The sequence below is a fragment of the Ipomoea triloba genome, chromosome 10 (genome assembly GCF_003576645.1).
Source record: "Ipomoea triloba cultivar NCNSP0323 chromosome 10, ASM357664v1".
Classification (NCBI taxonomy): Eukaryota; Viridiplantae; Streptophyta; class Magnoliopsida; order Solanales; family Convolvulaceae; genus Ipomoea; species Ipomoea triloba.
The window spans coordinates 10648846-10668824 of NC_044925.1; the positions used below are offsets into that span (position 1 = coordinate 10648846).

Consider the following 19979-nt stretch of genomic DNA (forward strand, 5'->3'; position numbering starts at 1 on the left):
ATATATATATATATATATATATATATATATATATATATATATATATATATATATATATATATATATATATATATATATATATATATATATATATATATATATATATATATATATATATATATATATATATATATAATTATTTTTAACTATAATAATTCAACAAAAAAACCTTACCGTTGTGACAGATCGGCGGCGGAGCTTCGGCGGTGCGGCGGTGAGTCTTGCAGCGATGGAGCGACGGCCGAGCTCCCGTTGGCGCGGCTTGCAGTGACGGAGAGGGAGGCTGCTTCGCGACGGGACTGCTTCGCGCCGGGACGGCGATGCTTGCAGCGGCGGCGGCGGCGCTTTGCGGCGATGGGTTAGGCGACGGCAGTGGGCGACGGCAGTTGGTCTGAAATTTTCGGGGGCGACGGCAGTGGGTAACTGATTTGGCTTTGTTCAATTTTAGGTTGTTGGTCTGAAATTAAATTTGGGGATGATGGCTTTATTTACAAACCCTACAACGTCGGTTATTACTAATAACCGACGTTGTAGGTCCATTATAGATAATACGGCGCAATACGACGTCGGCTAAAGTCCTAGCCGACGTCGTATTGCGCGGGGGCTAAGTGAATTTGGTGATACGACGTCGGCTAATTGGTTAAGGCCAAAATGGGAGCACGAACCGGGTCAACAATTCGGGGAGTCGCATCAGAAATGTTCTTAATGCGGCAAATGGGATGAGTGGACAGCGAGGAAGTAGAAGCTAGGGATGAGGTGGAGGAAGTCAAAATCGAAACGGTGGAAATGGGTTAGGAAGCATTCTTGTTATGAGCCCGTCCCAGGCGGATGTCAATGACATTGAGACAGGTACCATTATTATTCGGATGATTTGTTTTGTGTAACTTTGTTTTAACTTCCTTACTTTGATCTAGAAAATGTCTTTGGTATCTCCTTTGTGATTTGAAAATTAGTTTGGAATTTTAAGGTGACCTTAGATAGAAGAAGAGTAAATAGAAATGGTAATCCTTTAGAGTAGAACAAGTGCAAGATATCCATGGGAAGAGCTAGGAAGCAAATGATGAGCCAAACAAGAGTGGGAATCGAATTGTGAAAGAATTGTGAAAGTCTGGAACTTCAAAGGAAAAGAGAGTTGGCAAAAGAAAGAATGAAAGTTTAAGGTTCGTATAAGGTTTTAAATTCACCCTAGAAGCTAAGTATCTTCTCGGGATGGTGGAGATCTGATTGAATTAGAAGTTTGGAAGGTCAACCATTTTGTCCTTCGATTCAACCCCGCAGAGCATCGCGGCAGAAGTTGGAGTTTTGCCGGTTAGCCTTGCCCAACAGGTACGCAAGGTGTAGAACCACACGGTAGAACCGTGTGGCCTGTCGCTCGGTTCGATGTGTTACCGGGCAAGCTGCAGGAGTTTCCTACAAACATCCCTGCCCCGGGTCACAACCCAGTCGCGAGGCAGTTTCATAAAATCCGCCCCTACCCAATTAACGAAACCCCTTCTACCTTATGCTCTCTCTCCCAAACTCCATAGATTCTTCTTCAATTTCTTCCTCTATCTTTTGATTTTTGCTCACATTCTTCACCAAATTCTATCAAAATTATTCTTGTTTAGCTTGAATCCTTTTAAGAAGCCTACCAAGTTCAAAAATACTCCTAGAGCAAGATTTCAAGAGGAAAGCTACAAGTTGGAGAAAGAAGTGGAAATGATTAAGTTTATTCAGTGATTGGAGGTAAAACATTCTACCCAGATCACTTTTCTTATGAAATTAACAATATATTGCACTTTCAATGATTTTTAGAAAAATATTTGTTAATTGATGAGGTGGTATATTCAGATTTAGTGAATGAATTTTATAGGAATATGTCTACCCAAGTTAAGAAATGAATTACCACTCTTAGGTCAAGTGTGAAATGGGTTAAAGTTGAATTAACCCCTAAGAAATTAGCCAACTGGTTTGATATACCACTAAGGGGTGTGAACAGCTATGATAGGGAAGGTTGGATTGCTACTGAGACAACAGGGTATCATCAGTACCTATAGTATATGTTGGGTAGTAACGAAGGGGTCACATCTGAGACTCGACCTGAGAAGTCAACCTTGACTAGGGAACAAAGGATTTTTGTATTACTTGTACATGAGTGTCTTTTTTACCTATAGGAATAAGGCAACCGCAATTGGTAGTTTGGCTTGCACTATTGCTTATTTCCTAAAATTTCGAGTTGCGTTTAATTTACCGGTATTGATGATTAAGCACATGTGTTTTCATAGGCACACGAAAAGGAAGAACTTGCCTTATGGGATAATACTGAGTTGACTTTTTAGTCGCATACAAATACCTATGAGAGGCGAGGATGGAAAGAAGTTGGCAAGGGCAGCATTCGGTGTCCCAAACATGAGTTTTACGATTTGTATCAGAGGATCGAGAGTATCTTACTCTGAGGGAGATAAGTGAGATGTCATCAGTTGATAGAAAGATTCTTGTTGATTAATTTTAAATTCCTTATAAGAATTTTTGAAGTCTGAGCATTGAGATTTAGAAGACTGAAGAGGATGGCGATAATGAGGAAGGAAATGAACAAGATTTGGAGGCAGGTGACGACTATGTTGAGCCTGAAGATGAAGAGGGCTAACAAAGCTGGGAAAGAAGGACTCAAAGAGACACGATAAGGGACCCATGCTATGTGCTATTGAGGATATGCGTATGAGTATGGAATAAAGAATTTTCACTAGACATAAGGATGTTAGCGGTTGAAAGCAGACTTGGGATGGGAGTTCACCTGGATGCAAACCCGCAAGGTTGAAATCCCAGCTTCATGTTCCGCGATGGTGCACCGTGGAATTTTGGCCCAGGTAATCGTTTAAGTTCCTTTAGCCTAGCGAATTCCAACTAGTCGATGGAATGAAATTAGTGTTTAGTATTTTGAATGCTTGCATGATATTCCTACCCAATCTTCTAAAAGTAACTTTCAACTACCCCTAAGCTGAACCCTCTTGTAGTACTCCTAATTCTCATGATCTTTTAAATCATATCTCTCTAGTGATATTGAAGAGTTCATTTTTGCGCACGAGAATCAAAGGTTTGATAATGAAAAATTGATAGAGGAAGAACGGAAGAAAAATATTATTCGTGAATTTTCTGATCTCTGAAAGACTAAACAAAGCCAAAATAAATACAGCAGGTGTTAGGAACGCCGAGTTATTGATTTTGATGATACCGAACTATACGAGGAGACCCCTAACTTCTGTGTAAGTCTTTTGAATAGATTATGCTCTATATCTTAGTCTACAGGATAACCGAATCCTTAGTATTTTTCGAACACTAAGGATCTAAGTCTCTTGTACCGAAGATATGAAGACTTAAACCGAAGAGTAATTTATCCGAAGAGTTGAAGATGCGAAGAGAAGAAGACTTGGAGAACCGAAGACTGGGATCTTAGGTCAAAACATGGAAGGGCCAAGCTCTTATGACCGAGCAATCAAAAGTGTGATTGACTCGAGGAGATTAAGAGAAATGATAAGGTCAATCATTCTCTCTCTCAAGCAAAGCAAAGACATTCTCTGATAAGTTGTCTTGTCTACTGCCTTGAGAATGGGTATAACTGAATGTCATTTTGGGTCCTATGCAACGATCCCTAGGAGCATTTAATGATTGTCACCTTTTTGAGGGACAAAAGACAAATTGTCCTTGCACAAAAGTGGACAAACGGCTAGAAAGTACTGACATTCTGAAAAGGAAGAAAACACTACCCATTGGATATTACACACTGGACAATAGGTTTTGAATTTCATTTTTCCTCCAACGGATCTGAAATTCCACCTATAAATACCCTTGTCCCATCTCACTTTGACAAGGTTGAAAATACGCGAAATATTGTCTATCAAGTGAAAAACTTTCAGTGTGATATTCATAAGCTTACAAGTGATATTCAGATTTCTTTAGAAGTTCTTGTGTGATTAAGAAGTTGATCAAGGAAGAAAAGCACAAGAAGTTCAAGTTGGAGAATCATCACAATCTTTCAACCATCTCTACAAGTGAAGTAGAAATAGGCGGAGTAAACTTGGAAGAAGTTGAAAAACCTACAACAACAAGGCTCCCGGGCTTAGTGATCAAAGGAGCTTGTTGTAACGGATTTTGTACTATAACGGGGAATATAGTGCAAACCTTCACGCGTCGTGAAGAAGAGTGGAGTAGGCTTAGTTAACAGCCGAACCACTATAAAAACTCTCTCTCTCTCTATATTTACTTTACGTCTTGCATTGCATATGTCACTCAAACCTAATATCTTTTACAAGAATAATCAAAGTGCAAAGTTAAGATAAAACTTGATATATTCTTTCCGCTGCGTTTATCTCTTTAGACAAAAAGTTTTCAAAAACCTCTTGTGAGTCTATTCAACCCCCCCCCCCCTTCTAGACTCACATCTCTACCACCGGGACCAACAAGTGGTATCAGAGCGAGTTACCTTGAACGGTGGACACTCTGTGTATACTGCCTGGTGATCATTTTTGAAAAATTTATCAAAATATTTCCAAACTTTGCACTATGTCTAAAATGGAACATCATAGGCATTTTCTTATGTTTAACTTGGATAAGTTTGATGATTGGAAAGTGCGCATGCAGGCTCACTTGTCTGCCATGCATGATGAGATGTGGGACGTGATAACTGATGGACCCATCCAGATACTACAAGTAAACCCCAATCGTGTTGCTACCGATCCGACATCACCAGAAATGATTCCAAAGGAGAAATCCTTGCTAACTACCGATGAGAGAACCCGAGTAAATCTTGACAATATAGCCAAGGATATACTCTACAAGGCATTGGACGAATCATTGTTTCCGAGAGTAAGAAAGTGCAAGAATGCTAAAGATATCTGGGATGTACTCATGCTCATAGGTGATGGAGACGAACAAGAGAATGAGAACAAGCTGACGATTGCCATGAAGAACTTTGAAGATTTCAAACTCAATCCAAAGGAGTCCATAACTGAAATGGAAGCTCGGTTCATAAAGTTATTGATGGAAATCAATGATCTTGATGAGAAAAAGCTAACACAAAAGGAGATAAACTTGAAGATTCTCCGAGGACTACCCAAAAGCTGGGAAATGAAAGTAGTAGCTATGCGTGATCATAGAGATCTCAAGACAACGAGTACTACTAAGATCTTTAGTGATCTGAAAGCCTACGAGTTCGAGAAGGAAGCTCAAAATGATGAAGAACTTGAGACGAGAAATATAGCCTTAGTTGCAAATCATCAATCTTCATCATCAACACCAAGGTCAAATACTAATCCCTCATCTGATTTTTTCACTGATGATTAGCTTGCTTTGTTCATGAGAAGTTTCAAAAGACTCATGCGAAAGAATCAATCCTATGATAACTCTGACAAGACGAGAAGAACGAAGTACCGAAACAATGACAAGGCTAGCGGATCCAGAACACATGAGAAGGATGAAATACAAGTGATGTGTTATAACTGCCGAAAACCTGGACACTTCAAAGCTGAATGTCCATATCCCATCGTCAAGAAGCATCAGGATGAGCACAACTACAAGAAGAATTCGAGAAATTATCACAACCCGAAGAGTGCATCAAATAATGCTGACGAAGAGCCAAACAAAAACCAGAAGAATGATAGGCGAAGGAAGGCTCTAGCTGTAGAAGAGAAGTCAGGAAAAAAAAACGACGAGTCATGCACTTCCAGCTCCAGTTTAGAAAGTGACAATTCGGAAGATGAGAAAGGACTACTGTGTCTTTTCACAAAACCACTCGGATGAAGAACTGTGCCTTATGGCAGATGAAGAAGAGGTAACTTCACAAAACCACTCTTCTAATTATAGTTCCGAATCCACATATCATGAAAACCCTAGGGAAGCATTCGAAAGAATGATGAAGAGTTTTGATGGTATTGAGGATTCACACCTCAGACTCAAAGAAGAGAATGCCAAGCTATTGGCAGAAAGACAAGATCTCGAGGACTTAAGATCCAAAAATGCTAAGATGCTTGAATCTATAAGCCAGCTTGAGAAGCAAGTTCATCTTCTTGAGGAAGAGTGTAAAGCGAAGGATGATAGAGAGCAAAATTTGCGTGCGGTACTTGCGACATTTACAAATTCATCCAGATTAATGGATCGAATGGTAGATGATCAAAGACCATCAAGGAGTAGAACCGGACTTGGTTATAGCTCCAGCTCTTATCAACATGTTCTCTTAACACGACCAACTGATCCTTCTACTAGTGGAGGTTTAAGTTCTGTGTTTGTCCAAGGACAAACTGAAAATCTTTAGCCAGTGATTAACGCCACAAATGGAACAGAACCACAATCAACGAGTCGATCTAATGATTCGACTGAAACACGTATTGTGGAACCTACGAGAGGAAATGATTCGACTGAAACACGTATTGTGGAACCTACGAGAGGAAATTATTCGACTGAAACACGTATTGTGGAACCTACGAGAGGAAATTTTTCGACTGAAACACGTATTGTGGAACCTACGAGAGGAAATTTTCAAAACGGTAACCCGAGAAGTCATCAGACCCCTCGGTATAGACCTCGCGTACCGAACCATCATGGTCGTATCGCAAATGGTCAACCACTTGGGAATATCCAATCTAAAAGGAAATTCCAAGGCAATAAGAAGCAACATTACTCACAGAGGCGACGCAAGGGTATGCCTCAGGGAAGACCGAACTCTTACCCGAGTAATGTCAAGAATTTCAAAAAGTTCCCTAGCAAGCATAGAGGTGGGGAAGGTACTCTATATCCTAGTGATGAGGACTGGATTATGGACTATGAACCAATGACAAGAGCAAAATTTCTACTCCATCATAGACATAAACAAACCTCATACACTAGAGTCAACACTAATAAACCAACACCTCCTCTTCAAAAGGTTTATTCACCGAAGTCACCTCAAGCCTACTATGCTATCCCTTATGATTATCACATGTTTAACGGGTATCGTGGACCGAGGATGAACCTTACAAGTTCTAGGTATGCATGGATGCCCAAGCTCACTGCTAACCGACAAGGACCCAAGAAGGTATGGGTACCTAAAAACACTTAATCTTTGAATGCAGGGAAACAGGACCATCTGGTATGTAGATAGTGGTTGCTCGAGACACATGACTGGAGATAAATCAGAATTGAGTAACTATAAAGCAAAGAATGGTTTTAAAGTAGTTTTCGGTGGGAACTCAAGTAGACGAACCATGGGTACCAGAGATGTCATGAAGAATGGTTTAATCATCCAAGAAGTCTCTTATGTTGAAGGATTAAAGTTCAATCTTTTGAGCACAAGTCAGTTTTGTGACAAAGGATACAAAGTTATATTCTCACGAGATGTATGTCAAGTTATCTTAGAACTATCTCATGAAGTTGTCTTAACAGCAAAACAAAGAAAGAATATGTATGTTGTCACGTGGGAAACAGTAAGACCGAATACTTGTCTAATCGCCAAAAGCAAGAAAGATCTGAGTTGGGAATGGCACCATAAACTCAATCATCTCAACTTCAAGGCCATCAACAAGCTTGCAAGAAAGGAACTGGTTGAAGGATTACCAAATGTAATCTATGACAAGGATAAAGTATGTGAAGCATGTCAAAAGGGAAAGCAGATCAAGTCTTCGTTCAAAACGAAATCTCTTAACACCAATGCAAGGCCAATAAGTCTACTCCACATGGACTTATTTGGACCAGTTGATCCAGTTAGTCTAAGCGGGAGAAAATACACTCTTGTGGTAGTAGATGACTACACAAGATATACATGGACATCTTTTCTAAGAAAGAAGAATGAAACTAAGAAAGTCCTTCCAGACTTGCTCCGAAGACTTCAAACCAAAAAGGATCTAAGTATTGTCAAAATTCGGTCTGATCAAGGAACTGAATTTGTAAACAAAGTCATCCAGGATTTCTGTGGACAACACGGTATACTGCATCAGCTTTCAGCAGCAAGAACTCCTCAACAGAATGGTGTAGCTGAAAGACGCAACAGAACTCTCAAGGAAGCAGCAAGATCCATGATTGCTTTCTCAGGCCTCCAGAAACGTTTTTTGGCCGAAGCAATAAACACAGCATGCTACACTCAAAACAGATCTCTTATTCATAAAGATCATGGAGCCACACCCTACGAACTATGGAAAGGCAGAAAACCTGTTGTAAAATACTTTCACATATTTGGAAGTAAATGCTTCATTCATAACAACGGGAAATCACATATAAAGGCTTTTTGATGAACGTGCCGATGAAGGAATATTTATGGGATATTCTGAAAAGAGTAAAGCTTTTCGAGTACTGAACAAGCGAACAATGTTGATAGAAGAATCAATACATGTAGTATTCGACGAATCATCAAAAGAGGGAGTGGTGATCTCTGAGAAACAAACTGATGAAGAAACGAAAGATAGAGAAATTGAAGAACTATCCGAAGGATCAGAATCAGAAGACGACGATTATCCACTCTTTCCAAATCTTCTACCAAATTCTTCATCTCAAACCGAAGTATTACCGAATGATGGAAATGAGCCAATAATTCAACAAGATGGAAGCAATCAAGGCGAACCCTCTATCGATGAAGGAGCACCTCCTACCACTTTTCAATCGGATCTAAAATGGTTGAGAAATCATCCTCAAGATCAAATCATCGGTGATATACATGATAATGTACGAACTCGTGCATCCATTCGGGAATGCATGATGGCATGTTTCATATCTCAAATTGAACCAAAAACCGTAGAAGAAGCACTAAATGACTCGGTCTGGGTCATTGCCATGCAAGATGAACTACATCAATTTGAGAGAAATGATGTATGGGAATTGGTTCCACGACCAACTCATCAAAATGTCATTGGAACTAAATGGGTTTTCAGAAACAAGATGAATGAGCAAGGAGTAATTGTTAGGAACAAGGCTCGGTTAGTTGCAAAAGGATACTGTCAGGAAGAAGGGATCGATTTTGATGAAACCTTTGCACCTGTTGCTAGACTCGAAGCCATACGAATCTTTCTAGCATATGCTGCATGGAAAGACTTTAAAGTCTACCAAATGGATGTCAAAAGTGCCTTCTTGAATGGGCTTTTGGAAGAAGAGGTATATGTCGAGCAACCCCCAGGTTTTATCTCCGAAGTAGGGATGGATAAAGTATATAAACTCAAAAAGGCTTTATATGGTTTAAAACAAGCTCCAAGGGCTTGGTATGACACCTTATCATGCTTTCTTATAAGCTGTGGATTCACGAAAGGGATAGTCGACAAAACCCTTTTTAGAATCAAATACAGAGATCATATTCTGTTGGTACAGATATATGTAGATGACATCATTTTTGGTAGTACCGATTCAGGTCTATGTGAGAAATTCTCAAAACTCATGCAAGGGAAATTCGAGATGAGCATGATGGGAGAATTAAATTACTTTTTGGGTCTTCAGGTAAAACAAGAACAAAATGGGATTTTTATAAATCAAGCAAAATACACCAAGGATCTCATCAAGAAATTCGGTGTTGATGGAAAGACCTCAGTCAAAATACCCATGAACACTTCGTTACGAATGTATATCAATAACGAAGGAAAGGATGTGGATCAGACGAAGTATAGAGGAATCATCGGTTCTCTATTATACCTTACGGCTAGTCGACCAGACATATCGTTTGTTGTAGGAGTATGTGCTCGGTTTCAAGCCAATCCGAAGGAAAGTCATTTGAGTGCTGCCAAAAAGATACTAAGATATCTAAAAGGGACTCAAAGTGTGGGACTTTGGTACCCGAGGAGTGACACTTTTGATCTAGTTGGATATTCTGACGCAGATTTTGCGGGTTGCAAAATTGATCGGAAAAGCACATTAGGGACTTGCCAATTCTTAGGGGGAAGGCTTGTCTCTTGGTTCAGTAAAAAGCAGAATTCCATTGCAACAAGCACTGCTGAAGCCGAATACATAGCGGCTGGCAGTTGTTGTGCACAAATACTATGGATGATGCAACAACTCAAAGACTATGGTGTATCTGCCAAAGAAGTAAGCATTATGTGTGACAACACAAGTGCGATCGCCATAACTCAAAATCCTGTTTTGCACTCAAGAACCAAGCATATTGATATAAAATATCATTTCATTAGAGATCATGTGGAGAAAAAGGATATCAAACTTGAGTATGTGAATACCGAAGACCAGCTTGCGGATATTCTCACTAAACCGCTTGCCGAAGCAAGATTCTCTACCTTGAAGCATGAGCTCGGTATGATAGAGATGAATTGATGGAGAGACAAATAAATCGATCCAAAACTGAAAGGACTTATCAGTTATGACACCTTGAAGTTAATGCTCCTCAGAATCAGAAGTTCACGGATTCATATTAATGGATAAGCTCAAAACTCTTGGACGGTTGCAACTTTGATTGGTCACCAAACGGATCTCAGCCAATCACAGCGCCACAATCTCTCTATATATAGATCACAACCGAGGAAGGGAGAGGTATACTAACTCCTAATCCTTTGTGTTGTCTTCTATTTTGCAGGAATGGATAAAGGGAAAGGCAAGAAGGCGTGTTCTGAAGAGAAACCCGTCAAGAAAAGGTTCTCTTTTCGGCTGTTGTTGAAAGAAGGAACAAGCAAACTCAACAAGTTGAGAGAAGAAAAGGGAGAACCTCTCCAAGGGGACACATCTGCACATCCTCTAGAACTCTCTGATTCGGACTTTGAGGATTACGTGCCAAAACCACCCACCATGTCTGTCCCAGGCTTTTATTCCGGAGGTATAGCTCCACCTAACGAGAAACCCTACTGGCCGGATCCAGACCTTGTGCCAAGGCCAACTCCTCCACCCTCCATGAACTATACTGGAGATGATGCCTGGAATGACATCCAAAGATGGTACCAGCAGGATCAGGCTCCAAACCAGCCAGCAAATGCAGACTATGACGAGGACTATCTTCGCTACCTTGCGATGCTTGAGCCAGATGATGTATCTGACAAGTCCTCGGTGCTTGAAAATGAACCTGGTTATGGACCTATGGCCCCATCTTGGGTCCCTAATGCTGCCCCAAGTGCTCTACCAGCCCCAAGCCCTCCTACCACGGAGAGCAGCCAAGGACAAAGCCTTATGTCAACTGCTAACAGTAGGCATGCAAAAGGACAAAGCCTTATGTCAACTGCTAACAGTAGGCATGCAAAGAAGAAGGGCCTTATGTCAACTGCTAACAGTAGGCATGCAAAGAAGAAGGGCAAAGGCAAGGCAAGAAAGTATAGGCATGCAAAGAAGAAGGGCAAAGGCAAGGCAAGAAAGTACTTGTCATGCCTTGTAGCAAAATCAGGGTTGGGTTGGCCAGTCAAATATGTTATCTTGGATGTCACTTGTTATCTTTCAAATGAATGAAACTATCTTTTAATTGCGTAGTCTGTCATTCTCTTTTCCGAAGTGTTAAATCTTCCCGAAGGGTGACAAACCCAATGGCTAAACATCTATCAGTACCGAAGACTGATAGAGCACACAGCACATGTGATGACCGAATTCATATTGACCGAAGGATTGAACCACCGAATCCTTAACACCGAGGACTCTCTGTGTGATTCTTGTGATCAATTGGTCAAATATGTATCGTGCTGAACAAGTCTCAGGATGGAACTCACTTATAACTGTTCAACTTGAGAACGTCGGATCATGATGGTGCACGTGTCAATGCCCTATTCGAGGAAAATGCCGAAGCATGCGCTCCAACTTCTCTGAACCGTCTGACATGAAAGGACGGGCCATCAAGATGTGACGGTAAAATGAGTGCATTTCTCTCTCCTCATTAAATAGCTATTTCACCTTATGGGAAACTACTCTTATCAGTACAAACCTCGACCACGGCTTTATGCCATTTTTGTCCTTTCATTAAAGGGCATTTAAGGGTTTTTGTCTCTTGCTCATAAATTCGCTCCACTTTCTCCAAAATGACCCGATTCACCCGATCCACCATCATCTCACCATATATAACCTCCTGTACCTCTCACTTTTTACCTTTTACCCTCCCAAAAGCATCGTTATCCTCTTGACCCTAAAACCTCTCTAAAAATACCAAAAGTTGAGAATCATGTCATCATCTGGATCAAGTTCTTCGTCTGAAAGCTCAAGTTCATCTTCCGATGATGTTGCTAATGCTCATGGTCCACCGCCAAAACCCTCACCCACGCCGGAAAAGACACTAGCCACTCAAGAACCGTTCAGACCTCCACAGATTATAACCCGTCCATGTGAAGATGTGGAAGTTTTCAAGTTCTTCTCCACAGTTGTTAAAGGTCAGAAGTCAAACCATTGCATGGTTAAGGCTGGTTCGATGCTTGATGTTGACGGTTTTCTTGATAAAGTCCTTGACAAAGAATTTGGCAATCACGTTGTGAAGTGCCTTGAGGACAGTAATCTTTACAAATTTGTTACTTTCAAACATAAAGTCTGGTATCCTATTGATGTGACACAGTTCTATAGAAATGCTGAAATACAAACTGTCAATGGTGTTCATGAAATTCACTCAATAGTTAATGGCACTGAGGTTGTGATCACTCATGAAGACATTAGGAGAGTTTTTGACTTTCCTATCTGTGGGGATGGTTTCCATACGGACTGCTCTGAGAAGAAATACAGCAGAAAGAAGATGTGGAAAAAGATGAAGGGTCATTCACAACCCTCATCCTTTCCGTCTATTTTGAAGAAGAAGATGTTAAAACTGGACTATGAATTTGTCGTAGACATCTTGAATAAGATTGTTGAGAGCAAACAATCTGGAACTGATGACATATCTGACAAAAAGATGCGGATGTTGTGTGCACTTCTGGAAAATTACCATGTTGATTGGTCAAGGGTGATTTTTGACTTTTTAGTAGATAATGTTCAAACAGGTGTTAGTCCTACGACCAGATGGATTGTTAAGGTTCTTGGCTATGGATTCATGCTCAGTACCATTCTGAGAGATAAAAAGGTGAAGTTGCGCATGGGAACTGCCTCACATAGAACTCATTATCACATGACCTCAAAGCCAGGTACTACCTCAAGAGAAAGGCAGATGAACTGGAAGCTGCCTTGAGAAAGGAACAAAAGAAATCACAATCCAAATCGTCCAGAAGCTCAATTGGACAGGGGGAATCTGAGATGGCTAAAGGCCACGGTTCAGAAGGCTCTACACACCAACCAAAGATACAACCCGAGCCCTCAAAACCGAAAGCCTCCAAACATGTTGAATCCTCGAAGCGCACCGAATCCTCATTTGAGGAAGAGCCAGAAAAGTCTTCTAAGAAGCGCAAGGCAGGAAATCTGGAAGCTGCCCAGAAGAAGAAATCAAAGAAGCATAAATCTAAACGTTCTAAGGGATCGCATGAGAAGGATCTCACCGAAGTCTCAGAAGGTCGCAAGGCTGAAGGAAAGCGAGCCGAATCCTCTCATGAGGAGGAGGCGAAGGCATCAGAAGAGGTCACTAAGAAGAGGAAGGCAAAATAGCTTAGACGTCCGAAAAAGAAACAAAGGACTGATCAAATTGACGAAGTTGAAGTTGAAGTTGAACATGAAACCCAATCAACTGCTGTCTTACCAGCAGAAGAGGAACCGAGGGAAGCTCAACTTGAAGACTGTCACCGAGTTCTTCCCCCTCCTCTTGATCTTTCCAGGGAAGATAGTGATGAGGAAGATCAAATGCCTCTTACTAGGCTACTGAAACCGACGACTCCTCAAATCGAATTATCCTCTGTACCGTCTGTCTTGGAGTCTTTACCACCTCCCGAACCCTTGGTTACTGAACCTGAAAGTCCCATTGCTCCCATATCCAGAACACAACAGCTGGTAATCACTTTGCCACGCGAAAGAAATGAGTCAGGATCCGAATCAACAATGATAGAGGAAGAATCTGAGGGAGATGATGCTGAGGTCTGTGATTAATCTTATCGACCAATGTCTGCAATAGTTCGACGACAAATCATAGAACATTTGTCTCCTTCCATGGCCCGTATAATTCTCACTCTTGATTACATGCATCGACACCTCCTTTTGAAATGGCCGCGTGTGTCAACTATTCGGATTGAGGAGATTCCACCTGCAACAACTGAATCTGAAATTCCTGAGTCAGCTCAGCAACTTATCCTCCATCCTGATTCCGTCGCTCAACAGATTAATGCCGACGCAGCCTTGGCTCAGCAGATGGCATATGCAGAATTTTAGGCTGAAATACCTCTTGCCGAAGCATTGATTGCTGAATGTTCTCATGAGGAGATACTGAGACGAGAACTTGCTCGTATTTACAATTGGCAGGAATGGCAGATGTCAAGTCTTCGGGTTATAGCAAGTACAATTAGCGAAATGGCCGAAGAAGAAGAATGGACACTGGATTGGATGGGCACACGATCTGTTTTTGACGCCACACGGCCCGATGAAATTGAAAGAGTTTTTGCTGAAAAACTCCAAGGAAGAACAACTCGGTTTGGCAAATCTGTAGATTTGAATGTTGGCTACCGAATTCCTCGGGAACGCCTTATGCTAGAAGACATGCAGATTGCCAATATCCACAACATCTCTCGAGCACAAACAGAGATAAGAGATCTTAGACCAGATGTTGGGCCGAGTCGTCAACAAGATGAAGATGATGCTGAGGATTCGGATTCTAATCAAAATCACGGATGCCGTGATCAACATCATAAGAAGGATGATGATGATGACAACGATGATCCATCTGGAAGTCATGCTCCTCCTTCCTGAGCTGTTAACATTCCAAACACAGGAGTACAGATAACTCGTGCCAATGATGAATCTAATCAGAACCATACCAATGAGCCGAGGTCTGCTCCCACCGAATCCATGGAAGCACAAATCCTGCTAAGTCCTAGTTCAGCCCGAGATGAAACAATGGAAGCGTCTCGAGGTGCGAATCATGATGGCTTGCAACTTCTTGATGAAAAGATGATTACATCAGATCTTAATTTGGTTGATGTTGAGGTAGAAGTCTTTTCTAACTACACTTCGGATGGAAACCTGGAAGCATCTAAAAGTGCAAGTCCCGAAAGCTTACCCTCTCCAATCGACGACTTAAATCTTGCAGAAGGACAAGAACTCGTCCTAGTTCAAGGTGAAAACATGGAAGCACCTTCTAAGGACAGTCATGGTCCATCTGCTGACGCATCCAAGAGCTCGGATTCTTCTGAGGTAATCCTTGATACCTCTTCTGCTTTCACTTCTCTGTTGAATGCTATACAGGAATTAGCGAGGACTCAAGATGCACAGTTCAAATCTCTAAATGAGTCCATCACTAAAATCAAGAAGGATGTAAGAAGGCAGAAAAAGAAGTCCTCTAAGTATACCACCAATGAAAGACTTACTGCTCTTGAGAAGAAGATCAATAATGCGTTCTCTGAGAATCTTATTTCTCTTGGATCTTTAAAGGACTCGGTAACTGAAATCACGAAAATACAGCGTGATCTGGTCACGAAGCATGCCTTCATTAAGGAACGTCTTGACTTATCCTGCTCAAAGCTTGAAACTGTCTCTGGGAATCAACATGCAACAGCCTCTATTGTTTGTGAATTCGAATGGTCTCTTAAAGAATTGCAAGTTTGCATCAATCGTCTGAGTAACAAGGTGGATACTCTCATAGAAGTTAATGATGCCAACAAGGGGGAAGAGATGAAAGGAACGCCCCCGAACACTTGCAAAGGAAAGGAAATTGTCCTAAGGAATGATGATCAGGACAATGATGATATTTCACGACAAAGGAAGGCCATCCTGAATCTGAGAAAAACTCCATCTCCTTCACCATCTCTGAAGAGAACGCAAAATAAACCTACAGGTGGTGAACCGAGTTCTACAATGCAAAAGAAACAAGGCAAAGAACCGAAGCAAATGACTCGGAGAGTAAATGGAGAACCTATCGAGTATGTTCCATACAAAGAAGGATCTGGAAAGAAATGGGAAGAATGCAACATTCCACCTTTTTGGAACAAAAAGCAACCCATGGATAGGCTAAATTTCTTGCGAGATCACAATGAACAAGTTCATGAGCAAAGAAAGAAAGATGAAGAAATTTTCCGAATTCAGTAGGAAGAACAAAAGAGATTTGAGAAAGTTATGAAGGAACTTGAAGAAGCAAACAAGATAACCAAAGCAGCTGAAGGACGAACCAAAATGAATGGCATTGCTCAAATTTTGACTGCCATGCAACAAAGTTTCTCCGATGGTATGAATGCTCCCGAACTAATAACTTGGTGGGACTGGGGAGTTATAAGGGGAGAAAATCTTGGTGAAGTAGTCCAAAATTATCTGATGCTGAGGCTACACCATAAATATGCTTTCAAGATTGAAGGACTCGACACTGTGAAAGCAAGGAAAGAAATCAACGATATGATCCAACTCCAAGAGCATGGAATTTGGGAAAGAGGGAAGAAGAAGAAGACTGGTGAAAGCTCAAAATAAGAAGAATTTTTCTTTCTGTCTTTAAATTTTGTCAGTTTTGCTTTTTGTAATGATGTATGAAACTTCTTATAAATAAAAATCTTCTTTCGTTTGGGATCAACGTGTGTGTGTCATCTAGCTTTGTTTTACTCCTCGTCTCAAATGTAAAACTTCAACTATTCTGGCACACTTAATGAAAATCCTTTTGAGGATAAAGAAAGCCGAATAGAATGAACTTAGGGTGTTGGCATCATCAAAAAGGGGGAAATTGTTAGGAACCCCGAGTTATTGATTTTGATGATACCGAACTATACAAGGAGACCCCTAACTTCTGTGTAAGTCTTTTGAATAGATTATGCTCTGTATCTTAGTCTACAGGATAACCGAATCCTTAGTATTTTTCGAACACTAAGGATCTAAGTCTCTTGTACCGAAGATATGAAGACTTAAACCGAAGAGTAATTTATCCGAAGAGTTGAAGATGCGAAGAGAAGAAGACTTGGAGAACCGAAGACTGGGATCTTAGGTCAAAACATGGAAGGGCCAAGCTCTTATGACCAAGCAATCAAAAGTGTGATTGACTCGAGGAGATTAAGAGAAATGATAAGGTCAATCATTCTCTCTCTCAAGCAAGGCAAAGACATTCTCTGATAAGTCGTCTTGTCTACTGCCTTGAGAATGGGTATAACTGAATGTCATTTTGGGTCCTATACAACGATCCCTAGGAGCATTTAATGATTGTCACCTTTTTGAGGGAAAAAAGACAAATTGTCCTTGCACAAAAGTGGACAAACGGCTAGAAAGTACTGACATTCTGAAAAGGAAGAAAACACTACCCATTGGATATTACACACTGGACAATAGGTTTTGAATTTCATTTTCCCTCCAACGGATCTGAAATTCCACCTATAAATACCCTTGTCCCATCTCACTTTGACAAGGTTGAAAATACGCGAAATATTGTCTATCAAGTGAAAAACTTTCAGTGTGATATTCATAAGCTTACAAGTGATATTCAGATTTCTTTAGAAGTTCTTGTGTGATTAAGAAGTTGATCAAGGAAGAAAAGCACAAGAAGTTCAAGTTGGAGAATCATCACAATCTTTCAACCATCTCTACAAGTGAAGTAGAAATAGGCGGAGTAAACTTGGAAGAAGTTGAAAAACCTACAACAACAAGGCTGCCGGGCTTAGTGATCAAAGGACCTTGTTGTAACGGATTTTGTACTATAACGGGGAATATAGTGCAAACCTTCACGCGTTGTGAAGAAGAGTGGAGTAGGCTTAGTTAACAACCGAACCACTATAAAAACTCTCTCTCTCTCTCTCTATATTTACTTTACGTCTTGCATTGCATATATCACTCAAACCTAATATCTTTTACAAGAATAATCAAAGTACAAAGTTAAGATAAAACTTGATATATTCTTTCCGCTGCGTTTATCTCTTTAGACAAAAAGTTTTCAAAAACCTCTTGTGAGTCTATTCAACCCCCCCCCCCCCTTCTAGACTCACATCTCTACCACCGGGACCAACAGCAGGCTACAACTAACTTCATGCTACTTTGACGCTAGACTAACACAAAAATGAAACAATAATTTAAATTATTTCAAAAAACTAAGAAATAGTCAATTCACATGCTGCTTCAATATCCCCCGCAAGCTGGATCATAGATAGAATTTATGCCCAGCTTGGACTTGATCTTGTTAAAGATGGTTGGAGCGTGAGGTTTAGTAAAGAAATTTGCAAGTTGATTGGAACTTGAAACATGCAACACCTTTCAAATTCTATTTTGAATACGCTCACGAACGAAGTGACAATCAACACCAATATGTTTAGTCCGCTCATGAAACACAGGATTTTCAGCAATTGCGAGAGCAGACTGACTATCAGAAAACAAAACTGATGAGGTTGATGGCACAATACAAAGATCATTAAGCAAGAAGAGCAACCATTGTATCTCATAGCTTGTAGTAGCAAGTGCTCTATACTCCGCCTCAGATGATGAACGAAAGACAATTTGCTGTTTCTTCGACTTCCAAGAAACTAAAGAATCTCCAAGAAAGACACAATTAACTAGTAACAGATTTCCTTGTTTTAGGACAGGTAGCCCAATTTGAATCTGAAAAACCCTTCAACTGAAAAATTGGATCCGGTGAAAACAAAATACCTTGGCCTGAGGATTTTTTAATATATCGAAGCACTCTATGAACCGCCTTAAAATTTTACCTCCGTAGGTGCCCCGGCAAACTGAGAGAGTTGTTGCACGACATAAGTGATATCTAGGTGTGTGATCGTTAACTACAACAACTTCCCTATAATTCTTCTAAAAAGGGTTGCGTCACTAAGAAGAGGGTTATCATCATGGAGAAGCTTAGAAAAAACAACCATGGGACTATGAACTGGTTTACATCCCAGAAAACCCGTTTTTTTCAAGCAATTCTAAAGCGTACTTACGTTGACAAAGATTGATCCCACGAGAGCTACGTGCTACTTCGAGACCCAGAAAAAACTTTAAAGACCCCAAGTCCTTATTACAGAATACTGAATCCAAATGAGATTTAGCTGCCTGAATTTGTTCAATATCACTGCTAGCAACCACAATGTCATCTACATACACCAATAATGCAATAAAAGTAATACCTAAACCTTTAGTAAACAAAGTATGATCCGAAGAAGCATGTGAAAAAACCTTGGGCAAGCAATTCTACGGTCAACTTTGCATTCCACTGCCTGCTAGCTTGCTTTAATACATATAAAGACTCAAGTAGCTTGCAAACTTTTCCTGGCTTCTCAGTTTCTACTCCAGGTGGCAAAGTCATATAAACTTCTTCATCTAAATCCCCATGTAAAAATGCATTATTTACATCAAGTTGATGTAAATGCCAACCATTCATGGGAGCAACAGCCAAAAAAACACGAATTGTAGTCACCTTTGCAACTGGACTGAAAGTGTTCAAATAATCCAAGCCTAGAGTCTGTGTATACCCTTTTGCAACCAACCTCGCTTTGTACCTTTGAATTGAACCGTCAGCATTTAACTTTACTTTATAAACCCACTTACAACCAATGGGTTTCTTAGAAGGTGGAAAATCAGTGATCACCTAGGTCTTATTAGCATCAAGAGCATCCAATTCAACTCTCATCGCTTGTCGCCAACATTCAGACTTAATAGCTTTGTTATAACTCCTTGGTTCAGAGATACTACATGTAGCTAGTGCAAAATTTTTATGTGAAATAGCAAGATTATCATAATTTATCACTTTGGAAACAGAATGCGAAGTACGTTGCAATTGAACGAAAGAGCTAGAAGAAACACCTCTTTTCAACTAACAATGATAATCTCTCAAATAAGTCGGCGGAACTCGAGTACATGTAGAACGCCGTAACTCATTTTGATTTACTCCACCATGATTTTGTTGATTGTTTGTATAGACAACCTCATCTCCGGAACCCCTCATATTTATTTCATGAAGACCTTCTTGATGAATAAATAGAGAAGGGTCATTCTAACAAATAGACGGTGATGATGACGGGGTGTCTGCTTGTTGCTCATTACCATTTTCCATTGTTGGGGCAGGGAAA

The 19979-nt window shown here is 40.5% G+C and overlaps 1 protein-coding gene across 1 annotated transcript; it reads left to right on the forward strand.

Moving 5' to 3' along the window:
- The first annotated feature begins 13116 nt into the window (after positions 1 to 13116).
- Positions 13117 to 13896, forward strand: LOC116033131 (transcription initiation factor TFIID subunit 3-like). Its single transcript, XM_031275890.1, has 2 exons — positions 13117 to 13434; positions 13480 to 13896. The coding sequence occupies exons 1-2, from the start codon at positions 13117 to 13119 to the stop codon at positions 13894 to 13896; spliced, it is 735 nt and encodes a 244-aa protein (XP_031131750.1).
- The last annotated feature ends 6083 nt before the right edge of the window (positions 13897 to 19979 follow it).

What these genes read in the sequence shown, in the direction of transcription:
- LOC116033131 (XM_031275890.1), top strand. Translation starts at nt 13,117, where the DNA reads ATGGCTAAAGGCCACGGTTCAGAAGGCTCTACACACCAACCAAAGATA. An exon ending in AGGCGAAGGCATCAGAAGAG is followed by an intron (nt 13,435 to 13,479) that starts GTCACTAAGAAG and finishes CGTCCGAAAAAG; the next exon opens with AAACAAAGGACTGATCAAAT.